General features: G+C 39.4%; 2 protein-coding genes and 2 pseudogenes across 2 annotated transcripts; 3 read left to right on the forward strand and 1 right to left on the reverse strand.

Annotated features, from left to right (window-relative positions):
* Positions 1 to 8: 8 nt before the first annotated feature.
* Positions 9 to 633, forward strand: LOC141832595 (putative glycosyltransferase At5g25310; annotated as a pseudogene).
* A 601-nt stretch (positions 634 to 1,234) lies between these two features.
* LOC141831686 (putative monogalactosyldiacylglycerol synthase 3, chloroplastic) lies at positions 1,235 to 4,602 on the forward strand (annotated as a pseudogene).
* A 222-nt stretch (positions 4,603 to 4,824) lies between these two features.
* On the reverse strand, positions 4,825 to 7,396 carry LOC141831958 (uncharacterized). The gene is made up of 9 exons (XM_074719403.1): positions 7,204 to 7,396; positions 6,914 to 7,089; positions 6,631 to 6,812; positions 6,273 to 6,557; positions 6,122 to 6,180; positions 6,002 to 6,038; positions 5,859 to 5,930; positions 5,390 to 5,714; positions 4,825 to 5,323 (listed from the first exon to the last, which is right to left on the reverse strand). The coding sequence occupies exons 1-9, from the start codon at positions 7,301 to 7,303 to the stop codon at positions 4,937 to 4,939; spliced, it is 1,623 nt and encodes a 540-aa protein (XP_074575504.1). The 5' UTR covers positions 7,304 to 7,396; the 3' UTR covers positions 4,825 to 4,936.
* Positions 7,397 to 14,182: 6,786 nt separating this feature from the next.
* LOC141831616 (protein CHLORORESPIRATORY REDUCTION 6, chloroplastic) lies at positions 14,183 to 16,674 on the forward strand. Its single transcript, XM_074719010.1, has 4 exons — positions 14,183 to 14,419; positions 15,972 to 16,100; positions 16,178 to 16,386; positions 16,468 to 16,674. The coding sequence occupies exons 1-4, from the start codon at positions 14,206 to 14,208 to the stop codon at positions 16,672 to 16,674; spliced, it is 759 nt and encodes a 252-aa protein (XP_074575111.1). The 5' UTR covers positions 14,183 to 14,205.
* Positions 16,675 to 16,759: the final 85 nt, after the last annotated feature.

Consider the following 16,759-nt stretch of genomic DNA (forward strand, 5'->3'; position numbering starts at 1 on the left):
AGAACTCGATACGGGCGCTTTGCAACGCGAACACCTCCGAAGGATTAAATCCGAGGAAGGACGTCGGCGTTCTGGAGATCAACCTCTACGACGGCACGATCCCGGCGGAGCTCCAGCAGCCGGCTGCTCCATGCCTCGCCGCCCGGCCGTACCTCGAGTTCTTCGCCGGAGGCCGACACGGAACCATCCGCCAGGAGCTCCTCCGGCTATGGAAGGGCCAGGACCCGAAGATGCCTGTGTTCGAGTTCCTCCCCGGCTGCTGCGGCGGCAAGGATTACTCCAACTACCTTCTGCAGTCGCGGTTCTGCCTGTGCCCGAGCGGATACGAGGTGGCGAGCCCGCGGGTGGCGGAGGCGCTGTACGAGGAATTCGTGCCGGTGATCGTGTCAGAGAACTACGTGCTGCCGTTCAGCGACGTGCTGAGGTGGGAAGAGTTCTCGGTGGCGGTGGCGGTGCCGGTGAAGGAGCTACCGAGGCTGAAGGACATACTGGATGCGGTGTCTCCGTCGGAGCTGATGAGGATGAGGGAGGGGATGAAGGCGGTGAAGAGGCACTTCGTGTTCAACTCGCCGGCGAAGAGGTTCGACGTGTTCCACATGATGGCTCCGGCGACTCAACATCAAGATTCTATAATCCTATACATAAATAATTTCTATTTTTTTCTAAAAAATAATATTAAAACTAATTTTAAGATATTCATATTTTTCCTTTTTTTTAAAAAATGGTTAATAAGTATGTGTCTAAGTTTTTATTTTCCTCGGCAAATGTGACTCAATTAATGATCTTCTTATTTATTTTAAAAATAATCTATTTCTTTAACATCATTAACAGCTTTGTCACCTCTTGTTAAGCAAAGTAATCAATAATTAGGGGCGAATAAGTTAAAGTGAGAATTTTGAGGATAATTTTATAATTATAAAATAAAAATAAAAATGTAGAAGTAGTAGATGGTCGAGAAGGGTATCTAGAATATTCCCTCTCGTTTCACATTTAAAAGTGTCCAAATAGGTTGATCGAGTCATATCGGATGGTTTGACTCAAGTCCGACCCAATTGCCACCTCAGTTCACACCGACAGAATCTTTTATTGTTTTATTATTTAACCAAAGAAATTATTGGAATAAACAATAGAATCTAATAAATTTCCTTAAATAAAAAAAGACAATAATAATTTCGCTGTATCCGCTTATCCAGTTTGGTCGCTGTCGAGCTCCAACCAACGCCCAGAATTTGTCGACCGATCATCCTCCTTCGATCCCCTCCGCCGATCCCACTTTTTTGTGTCCCCAACGGTGCTGCTTCCTTTGCTGCTCAGCGTATACCCATGGCAGCGTCGGTGGCGCCGCCGCGGCGGACGATCCGGGAGGTGGTTATACAGTCCGTGCTCGCTTACCAGGCCCAGCAACAGCAGAGGCGGTGGCGGAAGCGGAAGAGCCTCTCGTGGGGCGGCAACGACGGAGGTGGCGGCTGCATCGGAGGCGACGATGGAGACGTCGGGTTCTGGGAGGAGGAGGAAGGCACCATGGAGATGGCCCAGATCGGGGCCGATCGGACCAAGAACGTGCTCATCCTGATGAGCGACACCTTATGTATGCTCAGGGAGGGCACCGGGCTTCCGCCGAGGCCATCCGCGACGCGTTTCGGATTGAATACGGAGACGAGTACAAGGTAGATCTCATGGTGTATGGTTGAAGGTCTCTCAGCTCGTCGTGGTAGTCGTAGTAAACATATTCAAGTACTTAGCCATCGTGTTAAAGAAAAGAAAGTGGTTATTGCTCGTCGGGTTGCCACCAAAGGGTTTCAAGGATCATGTAGCGCGAATGGGACTTGGTTCCCAAACGCTTTTGAATTGTATATATACTTATTGTTTTGTAGGCAGATGACTAACTTGCCTCTGTTCCGATTCATTGGAATGACTTCTTTAGTCAAATTTTTGTCTTTTGTCGCTCTCTCCTGCATCTCTTTTTACCTTTTTTGCCCATCCCCCCGGTCTCTCTCTCTTGTTGCCTTAGCTTTTGGGAGATGAGAAACGTAATCAAACAATGCGTGTGTCAGCAAGAAACATGCTGTTTTGAGTGTCCAATCGTTCTTCCTTGTGCAGGTCCTCGTGAAGGATTTGTTTATGGAGCACGCCGGATGGCCTCTTAATGACATGGAGAGGTCCTATAAGTTCTTGGTTAAGCACGCCCAGCTCTGGAAGGTGGCCTTTCACAGTACATCTCCTCGTTGGGTTCATAATCTCTATCTGTCTGCCATTGGTTCCTTCTATGCTAAGTAAGCCACTTTTTTCGTTTTCCCTATGACTTCTAAATGATGCAGAGTCAACTTTACACCGAAATTCAATGAACTCCCGCGACTAGTCGTCTGACACTGGATAGTAGCGACTCGGTCAAATTACTGCTTTCATTGAAAAAACAAAAAGGAACTTGGTCTAGTTAAGTCAACAAAAGAACAAGACCATCTCCTGTTGAGGACTTCTTTTACAAACCAAAGTCACCTGTTCAGTAGTTCTCTTCTTTGAAGGTTTAAGTTGTATTCATTGAATACCAAATATTTGATGCTTCTCCTAGACTTTGAGACTAATATACTTCATGTTTTTGTTATCCAATTTGTTGTTTGTGGGTTTTGCACTTCTTCTGGGTCTTACTTCATCTGATTGTTATTCACCTTTGATATTAATTTCGGATTTAAGTTTCTGGAACTGACTCTCTACATTTATACTAATTCATTTGTACTTGAGTGAAGGAAGGTGGAAGCTGGTTTGAAGAAGTATAAGCCTGATATAATTATCAGTGTCCATCCCCTCATGCAGCACATCCCTCTGTGGGTGCTGAAATGGCAGAACCTTCAGAAGAAAGTTGTTTTTATTACGGTCATTACGGACCTCAACACCTGCCACCCCACCTGGTGAGTTTTAAGCATCCATGTCAAGGATTTTGCATTTACTTCGAACGCCAAACAACCTGTCCTCGTCATTACCCTTATTCAAATTGGAGCACCATTACCCTGTTCAGGTTCAATGTTGGTGTCAATAGATGCTATTGCCCTTCAGAGGAAGTTGCAAAGAGGGCTTCTCTGGATGGCCTAGAACCTTGTCAAATCCGGGTATTTGGTTTGCCAATTCGACCTTCCTTTTGTCGTGCAGTTCTAGTCAAGGTTTGTCATCAAATCTCTCTATGCTTGCCTATTTCTCTTCCGTGTGGAGATTTAGTTGTCTTTCTTTTACGACAGAGTGAATTGAGACGAGAACTTGAGATGAATCCTGAGCTTCCTGCAGTCCTACTCATGGGAGGGGGTGAGGGAATGGGACCAGTTAAGAAGACAGCAAAGGCCCTTGGTGAATTACTATTCGACAAAGAGCATGGTGAACCAATCGGGCAACTAGTCGTCATTTGTGGCCGAAATCAAACTTTAAGAGATGCACTACAAGATATGCAGTGGAAGATACCTGTGAAGGTACTTAAATTATTGGTTACTGAGGGATCTACATTAATCTTCATTTAACTTTCTATCTGTTAGATCTCACTTATGACTCGATTGCTGATGACAGATAAATGGATTTGTAACACAAATGGAGAAATGGATGGGCGCTTGTGATTGCATTATAACAAAAGTATAAGCATGTCATCCTCTATTAGTTACGTTTTTTGCTCTTCAAATCACTCTGTTTTCGTGCTGATCTTTCCAGTTTCTCCATATTGTTAGGCTGGACCTGGTACAATTGCCGAGGCTTTGATAAGGGGTCTTCCTATTATCCTAAATGATTTTATTCCTGGACAGGTTTGTTTCTAATAAGTTGTTCAAATCTCAATTTTCCGATGTATAGATTGACTAACTTAACAAATTAACAGCATTACTATTTCAGTTCTAGTGATGACATGAAACACAATTGATTTATTGTTTTGTCCTTGCTTAACATAACACAAAATGTTGACTCTCATCAGACATGCATTTGAACAGATTTTTGCATCCATAAATTTTTATGAATTGGATTGTACTAATTCCCTCATTAGATTCAGATGCTAGGCAGTATGATTGTTGTAGTAAATATTAAATACATCCATGGATAGAAATCGCACTCATAACTCATAAGAGATACAGGACGCACCATCAATTCTCTATTCTCAGTCAACAGTTACTAGTAAACTATCAGCCAATCTTTAAGAGGAGTATCTTTGTCATAACTATCGAGGAAACCATTCTTCATCTTGTAGGAGGTTGGCAATGTCCCTTACGTTGTTGAGAATGGAGCTGGGGTATTCTCCAAAAGCTCAAAGCAAACAGCTACCCTCGTTGCTAGCTGGTTCAGTTCTGAGTCAGAGGAGCTGAAGAAAATGTCAGAAAATGCCCTGAAACTAGCTCAACCTGATGCGGTTTTCGACATCATAAGGGACATCCATGAACTGGCTCAGCAGCAAGGGCCTTTGTCCCAAATCTCGGAATCCCTGACCTCGTCCTTCTTGCAACCAGTCTGATGTGCTGCTGCTCTTGTACAAGCGACTGTTCAATTTTGGCTTTCAAAGCAGGTTTACTTGCCCTTTGCTAAATCGGCTTTTAAGTTCCCTGATTGTTTATCCTTGAGTTATTTTAGGACAGACTCTCTTCTTTTAACTAATTTGCATGCTATTCATTTCTTAAATGCATCAACAAAGATGCTCGTGTAAATGTATCATTGTGTTTCATGTTATTTATTTGATCGTTTTCATTCATGGTGACATGAATCATTGAGCTAACGTTCAACAAACCAATTTGGATGCTCATTCACGACAAGTATCTTAATTTTGAAGGCAAGGAGAACTTTCTTTGATGTCAAGCATCAGCACTTTGAAAACCGAGGCAATCCGTCGATCTTACACTTCCCTAACAGAAATCTCATCACTGTTTTGATCATAACCAACGAACTTTTACATTGATCGCGAAGAGAATTCAAAGAAACCTCAAGGTCCCTTTTCCTGCGGTTGTGGCGACCCTGATTGCACCGCCAACTGTTTCTTGTGCTTGCGATGGCGTCTCTCCCTCGCGTAGATCACCCAGAATATCAAGGACAGCATCACCGCGCCTGAAACCATCACCAGGCCTACGTACACCAGCTTGCTGTTGCTCTCCAGATCAGGGCAGTTGTTCCGGTTTATCCCCGCGAAGGTTTGCCGCACGAAAGTGCAGTCTTCTAGCTGGGTGAGGAACGGCACATTGTAGTGTAACCCTCGGCTGACGCTTACGGCGGCAGCCATTTGGCCATATATACTCGGTGTGATGCGGCCCGTCGTCGTGCAAACCTCAGAACCAGATACAGTTGTACTTTGGCAAACGTATCCCTTCCACACCTGCATCACGACGAAGTCGATAAGCTTATCGCTTAATCAAAATAGGCATGCATTCGATCGCTTTACCTGCGTCGCATTGTTGAAGTCCACTTCTCCGGGAAAGCATGAGCGGGTAGTTAAGTCGGGCATGCTCGGGTTGCAGAGAAGAGGCACCAGTGGACCGGACTGGTTATAATACAGTGGTGTTGCTCGAGGAGGAAAGTTGCTATTAGAAACATTGGCAATCACCTGATTGACGACGTTAACTAGCTGGAATGTGACTTCCCTGCTTCGATACAAGGATTCATTGGCAGTGGCAACATCAACACAAGGAAGGATATCGTCGAGAGCTGTATGAGCACGCGGATGCTCCACCCACTCATTCATCGCAACACAAGTATCAGCCACCACACTGGTAAAAAATTGGAATAGATCACTCAATTCTATACCAAGAACATGAACTTTACGCAGACATACTCTTCCTGCTTTCTTTTCTAGAGTTAAATTTCCATTCAAGTAGGATATATGTATCAAACAAGTATTGTAATGAACTTACTTGTGGAGAATGAGGAAGACACCACACAGAATGAATGTGCCGGTCACTAGGATCCACCCGACGACCACTAAACTGCAACAAACCGATAAATTATGAGCACTGAAATAGCAACGAGTAGCTGATGGTGAAGTTGTATCACATACATGGAGACAATGTACTGCAATCCAAGTATAGAGAACACTGCAAGGTAAAGTAGATCGAAATCAGCAAGCAAGCAAGCTAACAGAAAAACTATAGACCCCCTTGCAAAGTAAGATACTAACAGAATCCTACAAATGCCAAGAGAAGCATCACTGCTGCAATTATGATCAAATCCAATCTCCTGCAAGGCATGAGGAGAGGTTATTAATTGTTGCTCTTTCAAACAAAAAGTTTCGCATATCGAACTTGAAGACGACAGTTAAACGACCATACACTCCATCTAGAACGCGCCGGATCTTCCTTGAGTTGTCGACTGTTCGATTGGCAAGTTGGGTTGCAGACGAGTTAACCCTTGTTTCAATGGCATCGATGTCTCCCCGGACGTTGGAGGGAAGGAGCACCTGAGCCACTGTGATCTTCTTCGCATCCGACAAGCTATCGGAGAAGTTATGAAGGTTTTCTACCGTTAAGTTCGCCTGACCGACCACATAGTCCATGGTGCTGTAAGTGCTGCTGTGGAACTTCCCCTGTCCTTTGTACAAAACCACACAGCCAATGCTGTGCAGATACCATAATTCAGCCTATGAAGTCCCAAATCAGACGAATCTAAACTGAGATCGAGTGTTCTTACATTGTAGCACAGGTGAAGAACACGAGCAGGATAAGGGATAGGGCGTAGGCGGTGCGAGAATAGGAGTAACTCCGGCGACGGCAACAAAAGAACCAGCAACAGATGAGCAGCAAGACAAGCCCAAAGCCGACGAACCACGCCAAAGCGATCGAGAACAGTGGCGCGGCCGTGTATCCGACAGACTTGCAAGCATAAACACAGAGATGCGATGCAGGAATCGATCAAGAAGCGAAAGAAAGAAAACAGGAGGAACAAGAAGAGGGTGGGTGGTCAAAGAGCTCACAGCCCAGTAATGGAGTTCGCTGATATTCCAGCCACCAGTGTATCGGCGGAAACCATCCAAAGGATCTTTCCTATGCGTTCTCTGAGCGGCCAAGACGAAGGAGCTATTGCCCACTGTGAGATTGGTCGCCGCCGGCGCCTCGGAGGCGGACCTCCTCAGTATTTGCAATCCTCCACCTATGCGAATCGTCCATACTTTTAGCAAAATAAAGCTTTTCAAGCACAGAACACTCAAAAATTACTTTCCCCTCCTTTTCTACCTCAAAGACGCAGAAAAAGAAGGATTGATACCAGATGAGGAAGTTTGTTGCTCAGAGTGAGGAGCAGTGAAGCAAGCTGAGAAAGGAAGGAAGAACAGAAGAAGAACAAGAGCTGCCGCCATGCTCAACATATGCAGGTACGCAGCTCCGCTGGGAGATCCAAGACGTAGCCTTTTTCAGCTCAGAGGCCGGAGATGAGCTTCTCTCGATCCTACGGGCGCATTGGAGTCGGAGAGGGCGAAGCGCGTGGGTTGCTTCGCTTAATCGCTTGGATTTTGCTTTCCTCTGTTTCGCTGCTTTTTGAAAAGCGAAGGCCGAAAGACGAAAGAGAGAGCGAGAGAGCGAGAGAGCGCGAGGTTCTCCCAAATTACGGAAATATCATTATGGTTTGGATTTTATGCTTTTACCATTCGGCCCCTCTCATTTCAAAAAATTACAATTTTGCCACGCTATTAAAATGAGATAGGGTCGAATGGATCCCGAGTGATAATCGGTTTAAAATTGAATATACGGAATCGGAAAAATCGAAATTGGTTAAATTAATTTTTTAAATAAATCAAATCGATTGAATTTTACTGTCAAAATTGAACCAACTAAATCAATATAAATCGATTAACTTAATTGATTACAAAATTAATCGATCAAAGCCATTAAAGATATTATTAATAATAATTGAATTAGTCGGATTTATTAGTCAGTCCCGATGTTTTAATTTAATTGATTTAATTAATTTATAGAATTTTAAATTAAAAATGAATTAAATAAATGAAAAGGTTAATATTTTTTTAAAAATTAAAATTTTGAATTAACCAGAACTCCCTAATTCCATCACTTAATTCTATTTAATTAATTTTTTCCTCACACATGTAGTAATTAACAGAAAGAGGAGCGAGGGAAAAAAAAAAGGTATTTATGTTTCTTTTAACATAATATGTATTATCTTGAGAGGAAAGAAAAAGGAATAGAGATTAAATAAATAAAGTTATAAAAATATCTTTACTTTTTTTTTTTAAGATAACAAATGTGAAACTATAAAATTTTATCAATATTACATATTACATGTAGAAGTTGGGATATAAAAAATTAAAAAAAAAATAATGCATGCTCTTTTGGATAAGTTTTTGTCCTTTGAAGAAGGAGAAGATTAGAGTTGTCTGTCGTTGTCCTCTTAACGCTCTGTTTGGGAGGAGGTGAGGGAAAGGAAGGGAAAGGTAAGAAAGGGGGAAAAAAAATTTACCTGTGTTTGGGATGGGGTGAGATAAGGAGGGGAAGGGGAAAGAAGGGAAAGCTTCCCCTTTCATGCTCATGAATAAGCACAATTCCTTACACCCCAAATCGGGGGTAAGGAAGGAGAAGTAAATATTAGAGATCTTTATTCCAATTTTACCCATCCATCCTCGTTTCTAAACCTTCGCCACTCGCCTCCAGCCACACCGGAAGCCTGCGGCGGCGCAGAGGAGGCAGCAGAAGAGGTGGAGGACGGGGGAGAAGAGGATGGCGGGGTCCTCAGTGGCGGCGGCGCCCTCGTCGGCGGTGGTTGGGCGGAAGGCGGAGTATTTGCCCATCGAACAAGGCGTGACCGACGGGTGGGGCGGGCGGCGACCACGGAGGAAGGTGGGGGACGTCGTCGAAGCCGAAGAGGCGGCAGATGAGGGAGGGGAAGGCGATGGAGAAGAATGCACGGCTTTGGTCCGAGCCGTGGCGGCGCAGGAAGGCATCCACGTCGGAGCAGGCGGTGCCGATCTGGGGCGGGGCGGAGGCCGAGAGGATGGATGCGGCTAAGGATATTCTTGACATTTTATATCTTTAATTTCCATTTCCTTTTCTTTTAACCTTCCTTTCCTCCCAAACAGGTTACTTTTCTTCTCCTCCCTTTCCTTCCCTTCCCCTTCCTTCCCCTCCCTTCCCCTTCTATTAATGAACCGTCTCTCACCCGATTCAAACAGAGCGTAAATATCATCCTCAAAGAAAGTTACGGTGAAAGTCGACGTCGATGTCGTATAGTGCGAACGATTGAGCATTAAACAAGGACCAATGGCGGAGCCAGAAGATTTTTCATTTTTTTACAATAAATTTAAATAATAATTCTTCTTTAAGCTCGTTGGGCCCCCGAGCTAAAGTTCGGATAGAAAAGCACTTGGCTCCGCTCTTGACGGGGACGGCGCACGTTATATGAGGTCTGAGGAGCGACGATGCAAAGACAAAATATCTAATGAATTAATTTGAGAATTAATATTTTAAAATATGAATAAAATTGAAATAAAATATTTTTGAATATCTTTTATATATATATATTTTAAATCAGAGTGTAAAAAATTCTAAAGAGTAAAACTTATTTTTTCTTTTTTCTTCCCTTTTTAACTCACTTTGTTCTAAACAAAAGTCAAAATTCTCTTCCCCTTTAATTATCCTTTCCTCCCCTTTCCTAATCTCCTCCCAAAAGCGTTAGTAGTGAAACGTTTGGGTCGTTATCTGTTAATTAATTCCTTGGAAGGGAAGAAAAATTAATTAATTAATTCTCTATTTTATTAGTGATTCTGGATTTGCTAAACAAGGAATTGGATTTTTAATAATTGTGTGCAAGTGATGCTTTATGTTGGGCATCAAAGCCCTACAAAATATTCTTACTTTTACATTTTTTTTAGAAAAACAATTAATCTGCTTTCATTTTCTTCTTCTTTTTTAAATATCTCCTTTATCCTACTTGTTTAATTTATTATTATTATTATCTAAATATTCAACTCTTCCAACTAACTAATTTTTAAAATGATTAATTCAATCCATAAAAGTTTTTCACCAATTACTAGAGTTAAAAATATCAAGAATGCACCCCACCCCAATCCATCTGAAAATATCATATTAGGATTAGGGGTTTTTGAGTTTGGATCAAATCGGATTGGATCTAAAATCGAGTTAGAAAAATTTTTGAATTCCGATTAGGTTTAGGTCAACCCGAATTAGAATTTTAGAATATAGTTTTAATAATTAAACTCTTAAATTTAAATATTTAAATCTATAAAATATAATTATACGAGGTTTGCTATTATGTATTTAAATTAAATTATTATTATTATTATATATTTTAAATTTTTATTTAATTATTTTATTAAATCAGATCGGGTTAGTCGAGTTATCCAGATTTAGATTCAGATTTATAGTGTTCGGGTTGATTTCAAATTCGAGTTGAATTCTAGTCGAAATTTTTTTATAGTACTCTTGCTTCAATCCGATCCGAACTCATTCGACTCCATCCAAATTGACACCCCTAACCAAGATAAATCGGGAAGCACAAATGACACATTGCTCCGTAGTTAGCGTTTCAAAATTATCTTCCCATAAAAAAAATTAATTCACAATATAAATCCATCCATAGATAATTAACTACAGAAACACTTTACCATTACATCTTAATCCGGAGCTTAATTTATTATCATTCAATCACACACTATAAACAAAAACACAATTAGTAATCGAATTTTAGCAATCAATTAGAAATCATGTACATTCTGATGGGAAAGTCTTGAAAAACCGTTCCGGTAGATTCTTGCAGAACAAAAATTTCCTCGGAAACGATCTCAAGTTGCCCTCATAGTCGATCAAACGAAGTTTGATCGACGCATTTAGATCATTGTGCTCTTGTGTTTGGTTTACAGGATCCAAGATAAAAAAGGATAATTTAACTTATGCGGAAACATTAAATTATACCTTTCTTCGGACTGTTGTGAAGGATGAAGTTTGTACCCGAAGACCTCTTGATCTTCTGCTGTATTCCTCTCCTCTTTTCGAACGTTGTGTGGGCAACGATCCTTCGAAAATTTCTCCACCAGAATTCTCCTCTCCGATGGCTAACAAACTTTCCTTCCTTCTCTTTGTGAGAAGAGAAGAGGAAGAAAACGAGGTTGGCTACCGAGAGTCTCGGCCACCAAAGGTTTATTTCATGTGTCTCTAAAATCCGTTGCAAGCCTCCTCTCTTATAGCCTAGCCATCTCACAAACTTGGTATGATTTGTATCATAAATATGGTATGATTTAAATCATAAACTTGGTATAATTATAATCAAATCAAATCTTCTTTTCCAGATTTGATTAGAAAAATTATAACCAATTTTGTCTGCGGAAGAGATAAAATTATGATTCTAATCAAATCAAATCTCATCCAGATTTGATTCTAATCAAATCTAATTATTCAGATTTGATTTCTAATCAAATCTCATTCAGATTTGATTCTAATCAAATCAAATCTCATCCAGATTTGATTCTTATCAAATCAAATCTCATCTAGATTTGATTAGAAAAATCATAATTAATTTTTTCTGCGGAAGAAAATTAATAATTTCGTAACGAAAATTTTAATCGAAATTTCTTAACAAAATTTTTCTTCGGAAAAATAATTTCAGAAATTCTTAAAATTTCCTATCCGAAATTTCATATAATTTTCTTAAGTGGATACGAGGTTTTATCCAGAGGCTACAGCAGGGACCTAGAGGAGAAATTGGTTTTGGTCTCCCGATAGGCTTAAGCTTCCCATGTTCTTTACTGAACATATAGCTTAAGTCTATCAATAATAACTCATTCCACTAGAGAGTTATTATTGCACTACCGCACCAATCCCATATTATAATATGAGCTCCTTCTTACTACAAGTACATTAGTCTCCCTGTGTTTAAGATATCGTATGTCCGTCAATTAAATGAGTTACTGACAACTCGAATTTAATCGACATCTTTTTCAAGAGCAGTACCACTCAACCTTATTATCATGCGGACAAGGTCCACCTGCAGGGTTTACATGATAATCCTTATGAGCTCCTCAAGGGGACATCATCAGCCTAGATTATAGGACACAGTTTCCTTCTGTAATCAACAACACACCATGCACATAATACTTCTTCCCAACTCATCGAGCCTTTTGATCTATCGTTCTAAATCTCACCCTTTGATGAATTAAAGAAGTACATACTAAGCACATGTGTTTGTTATTATATCGGGATTAAGAGCATGTACATCTATAGTAACAGAGGTTTAGTTCGATTATATAGTCAATATAAATCGAACAATCCTCAGATGGTCCTGCTCAATACACACTTAGTGTACTAGTGTAATTCTATAGTCAAGACAGACTAAGACCAAATTACACTACAACCACTCTAATGGTTTGTCCAATCCATTTTGGTTGTGAACCCTGTTTATAATCTATAAGTAACTGATAACATGGTCTTCTGTGTGTGACTCCGCACACCATGTTAATCTACAATATAGATTAAATGGACACTTGCATAAAAACTAAATGCAAATTTTTGACTAAATGTGATTCTTATTTCAGAATGTTTATTTACACAGCTAGAATTCTGGTATAAATCCCAACACATTCTAATAAACTATTTGCCATCAATTAGCAATCAACTGAATATTATTTTAGTTAACTTGTAATAGTTGAATGATTTTGTTAATTAGGTCTACAAAATTTTAATTTAAAAATAAAAATAGAAATATAATAGTGTCTATTTGATATAAAATTAAAAGCCTATAGGGTTGTTAAGTATTTGGTCAAAAATATTTGATGAGATCCAAAATCCAAAACAATGGCGGAATAATAAAAGTGCAATAGAACTTCTAAAATTGTCAAATAATTTTAGATTAAATTAAATTTTATTATTTTTACTGTGCTACTTAAAAAAAATAAATTTATTAATTTAATAATAGTCAATAATAAAAATTGTTATTTAATTACTAATTAATTTATTTAATAGTCAATAGAATTAAATTACTAATTAGTTTGTTGAGGGAGCTAATTTATTAATCTTATTGAAACATTTAGAGTTACTAAGGTAAGTAAGTATTTAACTTGGAGTTTCTTTTAATATACCAGATTAATTAAATAAATAAATTTAAATAATTTATTAAACTAAATAAATAAACTTCAGTATGTGTGTATGTTAAATTCGTTAATATTCATAAATAAAATTTTGAGTTATTTGTAAATAATATTTACAAATAAAATTGTAAACCATATTATCTTATCAATTTTATAAATAGACAAACAAACTCTCAAAATGAATAAATAATCTTGTAATATATCAATCTCATTAATCAAGTAAACAAGTTAAAATAAAAAATAAAAAATTTAAAACAAGACAAACTCAAATTGAGAGTTCAATAATATTTAAACAAACTAAATTTGAATTAAACTCAATCTTATGAAAAACTAAATTAAACTTGAACAATCATTTCAATAATTTAGTTCATTTTATACTTGACTTAATTAATTTATCAAACAAACTTGAATAATACAAACTTCGCTCATTTACATCCATCCAACAATAATTAACTTTTCAGTGTGATAAATAATTTATTTAATAATATACATTAATTATTTAAGATAATTCACAATTAAAAATAATTGATTTAATTTTCTAATTAATTGATGGATAATTTTTTAATCAAAATACATGATTTATAAAATTTTTAAATTTATATCAAATGAACCTCTCGTTTGTTCATAAACTTTTTTTATTTTAAATATATTATAAAATTATTAAACACTTTGAACTAAAAAATATTTGACAACAATCAATCAACTAGAATAGTATCCAATCAATTATTAGGCATCAAATATTTATCCACAAGTACTCGATTACTAGAATAGAATGAAATCATATCTAGTCAAATATCAGTTGGATGGTAATAGATGAGTAAGTTAGACAAAAGTATATTTTAGAAAACAATTTTTTATTATTTTATAAAATTTAAATATCATAAAGTTTTTAGAGATATAGTAAAAATATTTGCTTCAAAAAGTTAATTTATATATTATATCCCTTAAGTTTAGAAAATTATATCTTATTTTCTTGAGTTTGGAAAAAAAAATCTCATATCTATTTTTTTTCTAATTCGAATTTTTGGAAGGCCAGCCCAACAGGCCGGATCCAAAGGCCCAATTCCCTCAGTCCATTATCTCTCTATCCACACGACGAGATCAGACGGAAAGAAAGAGAGAGAGAGAAGGCCACGAACTCATCGGCCTCTCCAGCTCCAATGGCGCTCGCCTCTCCCGCCATCTCCATCCATCACCACCACCACCATCCTCATCTCATTCTCCCTTCCAAGCACTCTCTGGTTCAGTCGCAACTCTTCGCGCCGTTTCCCCACAAGCTGCCGCCGGTCTCCCGATCCAAGCTCGACGTCTCGCTCTCCGTCGCCTTCAACCCTTCCGGCAACTTCGACCTCACCCTCACCGGCGAGGACCAAGGTTCGGCCTCAATCGATCATTCTTCTTCCTGTACCTCCGATCAATTTGTCGCTTTGCGTGATGCGATTATTAGCACTGCACTGACAACAAACAAATAAATTGCGAGCCCCAATTTCTCGAAGTAGGTTAGATCTTGTTCCACCGCTGAACTCCATGATACCACTTCCGATGGTTGAAAAATCGGAAATTTATATCCACATGAATGTGCTTTGAGCGTAGTGTGACTGTCAGATGCTGTTGCATATCACTTGCTTGAACATTTGCTTCTTAGACGGAGAGGAGAAAATAGGACAAAGGGCTTTGAAGCGAAAAATAGCTGAAGCATCAAGTATCTGGGCATTACTCTTCGTTTGGGTTGGCATATGAATGTAACTGCTAATTTGTTAGCAGGGGATGCTCTTATTTTTAAAAAAGATGAACGAATTTTGACACTTTATGATAAACATTGTGTTGGAGAAGGCAAAGGGTTAGGGTTTCAATGGGCATAGTGTTAGAATGGCTCAGCTTTGGCTCAAGAACTAAGATGCAATATCATCTTCAGTGAAAAGCCAATCAACAAACACTCCTTTAATTTCAGTCAGCTCTTTGCTCTTTGTGCCAGTGTGCCATGTGGTGCAGAGGACTCATGGAGTGTTCATTCTCACCTATCGAAAGAAAAGTATGATGTGGATAGGTTACCCTTCCTAACTCCTTCAGCAAAAGATGAAATCTGTCACTTCAACGGTTCCACACAGTTGTCCCCACAAACATCTGTGAGGAGGTAAATCGAAAAATTGCAGTTGGCCACGACGGAGATAGACATTACCTAACTTCGCATGGGGGGGGGGGGGGGGGGGGGGGGGGGGGGGGGGGGGGGGGGGGGGGTGGACTAGTCGGTTGTAGTGAATGAGGCGGAGTGTTATTCCCTTTCCCAAATCCAAGTGAGCCCGAGAGGTGCTCTTTCACGAACAAGTGAGGCTATGAGTCGGAGATAGGTGTCCCTTCCTTTGCTTTGCGGGAGCCTCCCCTGTCCTATTTCATAGAAAATCCTCTAGGATTTACTTGGAGTGAAGGAACAAGGCAGAGTGATATGGGGCCTCTGCATTCATATATCTAAATCCTTATGCTTACAATTCATGTTTGAGAAGAAAATTTAAAGGTTGATTATGCTACAAGGTTACTTCAAAGGTACAAAAAGACAGAATTAATGAACCCAATTTGGTGTTGCTTAGTGACATACAGGTTCTACTCAATTTCATCTTTCCAAAGATCTATTCTACCAGTGACTCTTGAGTTAGTACTTTTGGCTTTGTGATAAGAGCATCTCTACTTTGTTACGGATGAGCATCCACTAAAAATTGGTACGATAAGATGGTGCTACTGTGATTTGCTTTTCATGATTTACAGGATGTAGTAGTTTTTGATTCAACTCCTCAGGCTTGGATACTTTAGCACCAGAATAATTTAAAAGGCACTGAGTGATTTGCCAAACTTAAGATTTAAGTGTTTATTCAATGTAAAGAAAGCGATTGTTCATGCAGTAGTTATTTTAATTCCATGGTTTTATTACCAGACCAGCAAGTCGCACCTCCTTTACCACCAACTGAAGGACGCATTGAGATAGTTATCAACAATGATCTCATACGCCGCCTGGACCTATCGCCTGTTGAAGCAATTGCAGGATCAATCTCTCCTACGAGTGGTATGATAGTTCATCTCGCTAACAACGTTATCATATCGTAGATTTAAGCTGATTCAATGCCTCCACTAAATATCCAGCTGACTGGAGAAAGCTTTTGGACCAAACTGTTGGTTTCACAATCGATTATGAAAGGGAAGACCCTCATGATTCACGGGAGTTATCAGAGTTCCCTGATGTAAGGCTTTGGTTCGTGAGGCTCGATGCATCTTATCCATGGTTCCCTGTGGTTCTTGATTGGCGAGCTGGGGAGCTTGCGCGATACGCAGCAATGCTAGTTCCTCATCAGGTACTATTGGCATTGTTCAAGTCATTCTTGCTTTTGAATCTAAAAGAAAGAAAGAAAAAGAAACGTCACTTGTTTGGGCAGATAAGTACGAGATTGGGCATCGTCTTCAACCCCGAGGCTCTTGAGCTGTTCGTTCTAAACAAGGCTTTCCATGTATATTCCTGGCTAAAACAGCAAGAGTTGCCGAAACCCCGATTGAAGACGCAAGACATGGCAAGAATGCTTGGATTCGGTCTAGATGAGGCATTATTCAACTTGATCGATCAACATCCTCTTCGTCCTTCATGAGCTAAGTATAGAACTATGATGCTGCTTTTAGTTTCCTACACGTTCTTGTGCGGCAATGTTCTTAAAAGGTGATTGATAAGAGGAA

Source organism: Curcuma longa, chromosome 7 (assembly GCF_044706935.1).
Source record: "Curcuma longa cultivar G26 ecotype Majalengka, Jawa Barat chromosome 7, ITB_CL_G26_1.1, whole genome shotgun sequence".
Lineage (NCBI taxonomy): Eukaryota > Viridiplantae > Streptophyta > Magnoliopsida > Zingiberales > Zingiberaceae > Curcuma > Curcuma longa.

Bases quoted from the DNA above. Each gene is read 5' to 3' on its own strand.
- LOC141831616 (XM_074719010.1), top strand. From the start codon at position 14,206: ATGGCGCTCGCCTCTCCCGCCATCTCCATCCATCACCACCACCACCAT. The intron at 14,420-15,971 runs GTTCGGCCTCAA...TTTTATTACCAG, and splicing joins CCTCACCGGCGAGGACCAAG to ACCAGCAAGTCGCACCTCCT. The intron at 16,101-16,177 runs GTATGATAGTTC...CTAAATATCCAG, and splicing joins ATCAATCTCTCCTACGAGTG to CTGACTGGAGAAAGCTTTTG.
- LOC141831958 (XM_074719403.1), bottom strand. From the start codon at position 7,303: ATGTTGAGCATGGCGGCAGCTCTTGTTCTTCTTCTGTTCTTCCTTCCT. The intron at 6,181-6,272 runs GTATGGTCGTTT...CATGCCTTGCAG, and splicing joins CGGCGCGTTCTAGATGGAGT to GAGATTGGATTTGATCATAA. The intron at 6,039-6,121 runs GTTAGTATCTTA...TTTACCTTGCAG, and splicing joins CTTGGCATTTGTAGGATTCT to TGTTCTCTATACTTGGATTG.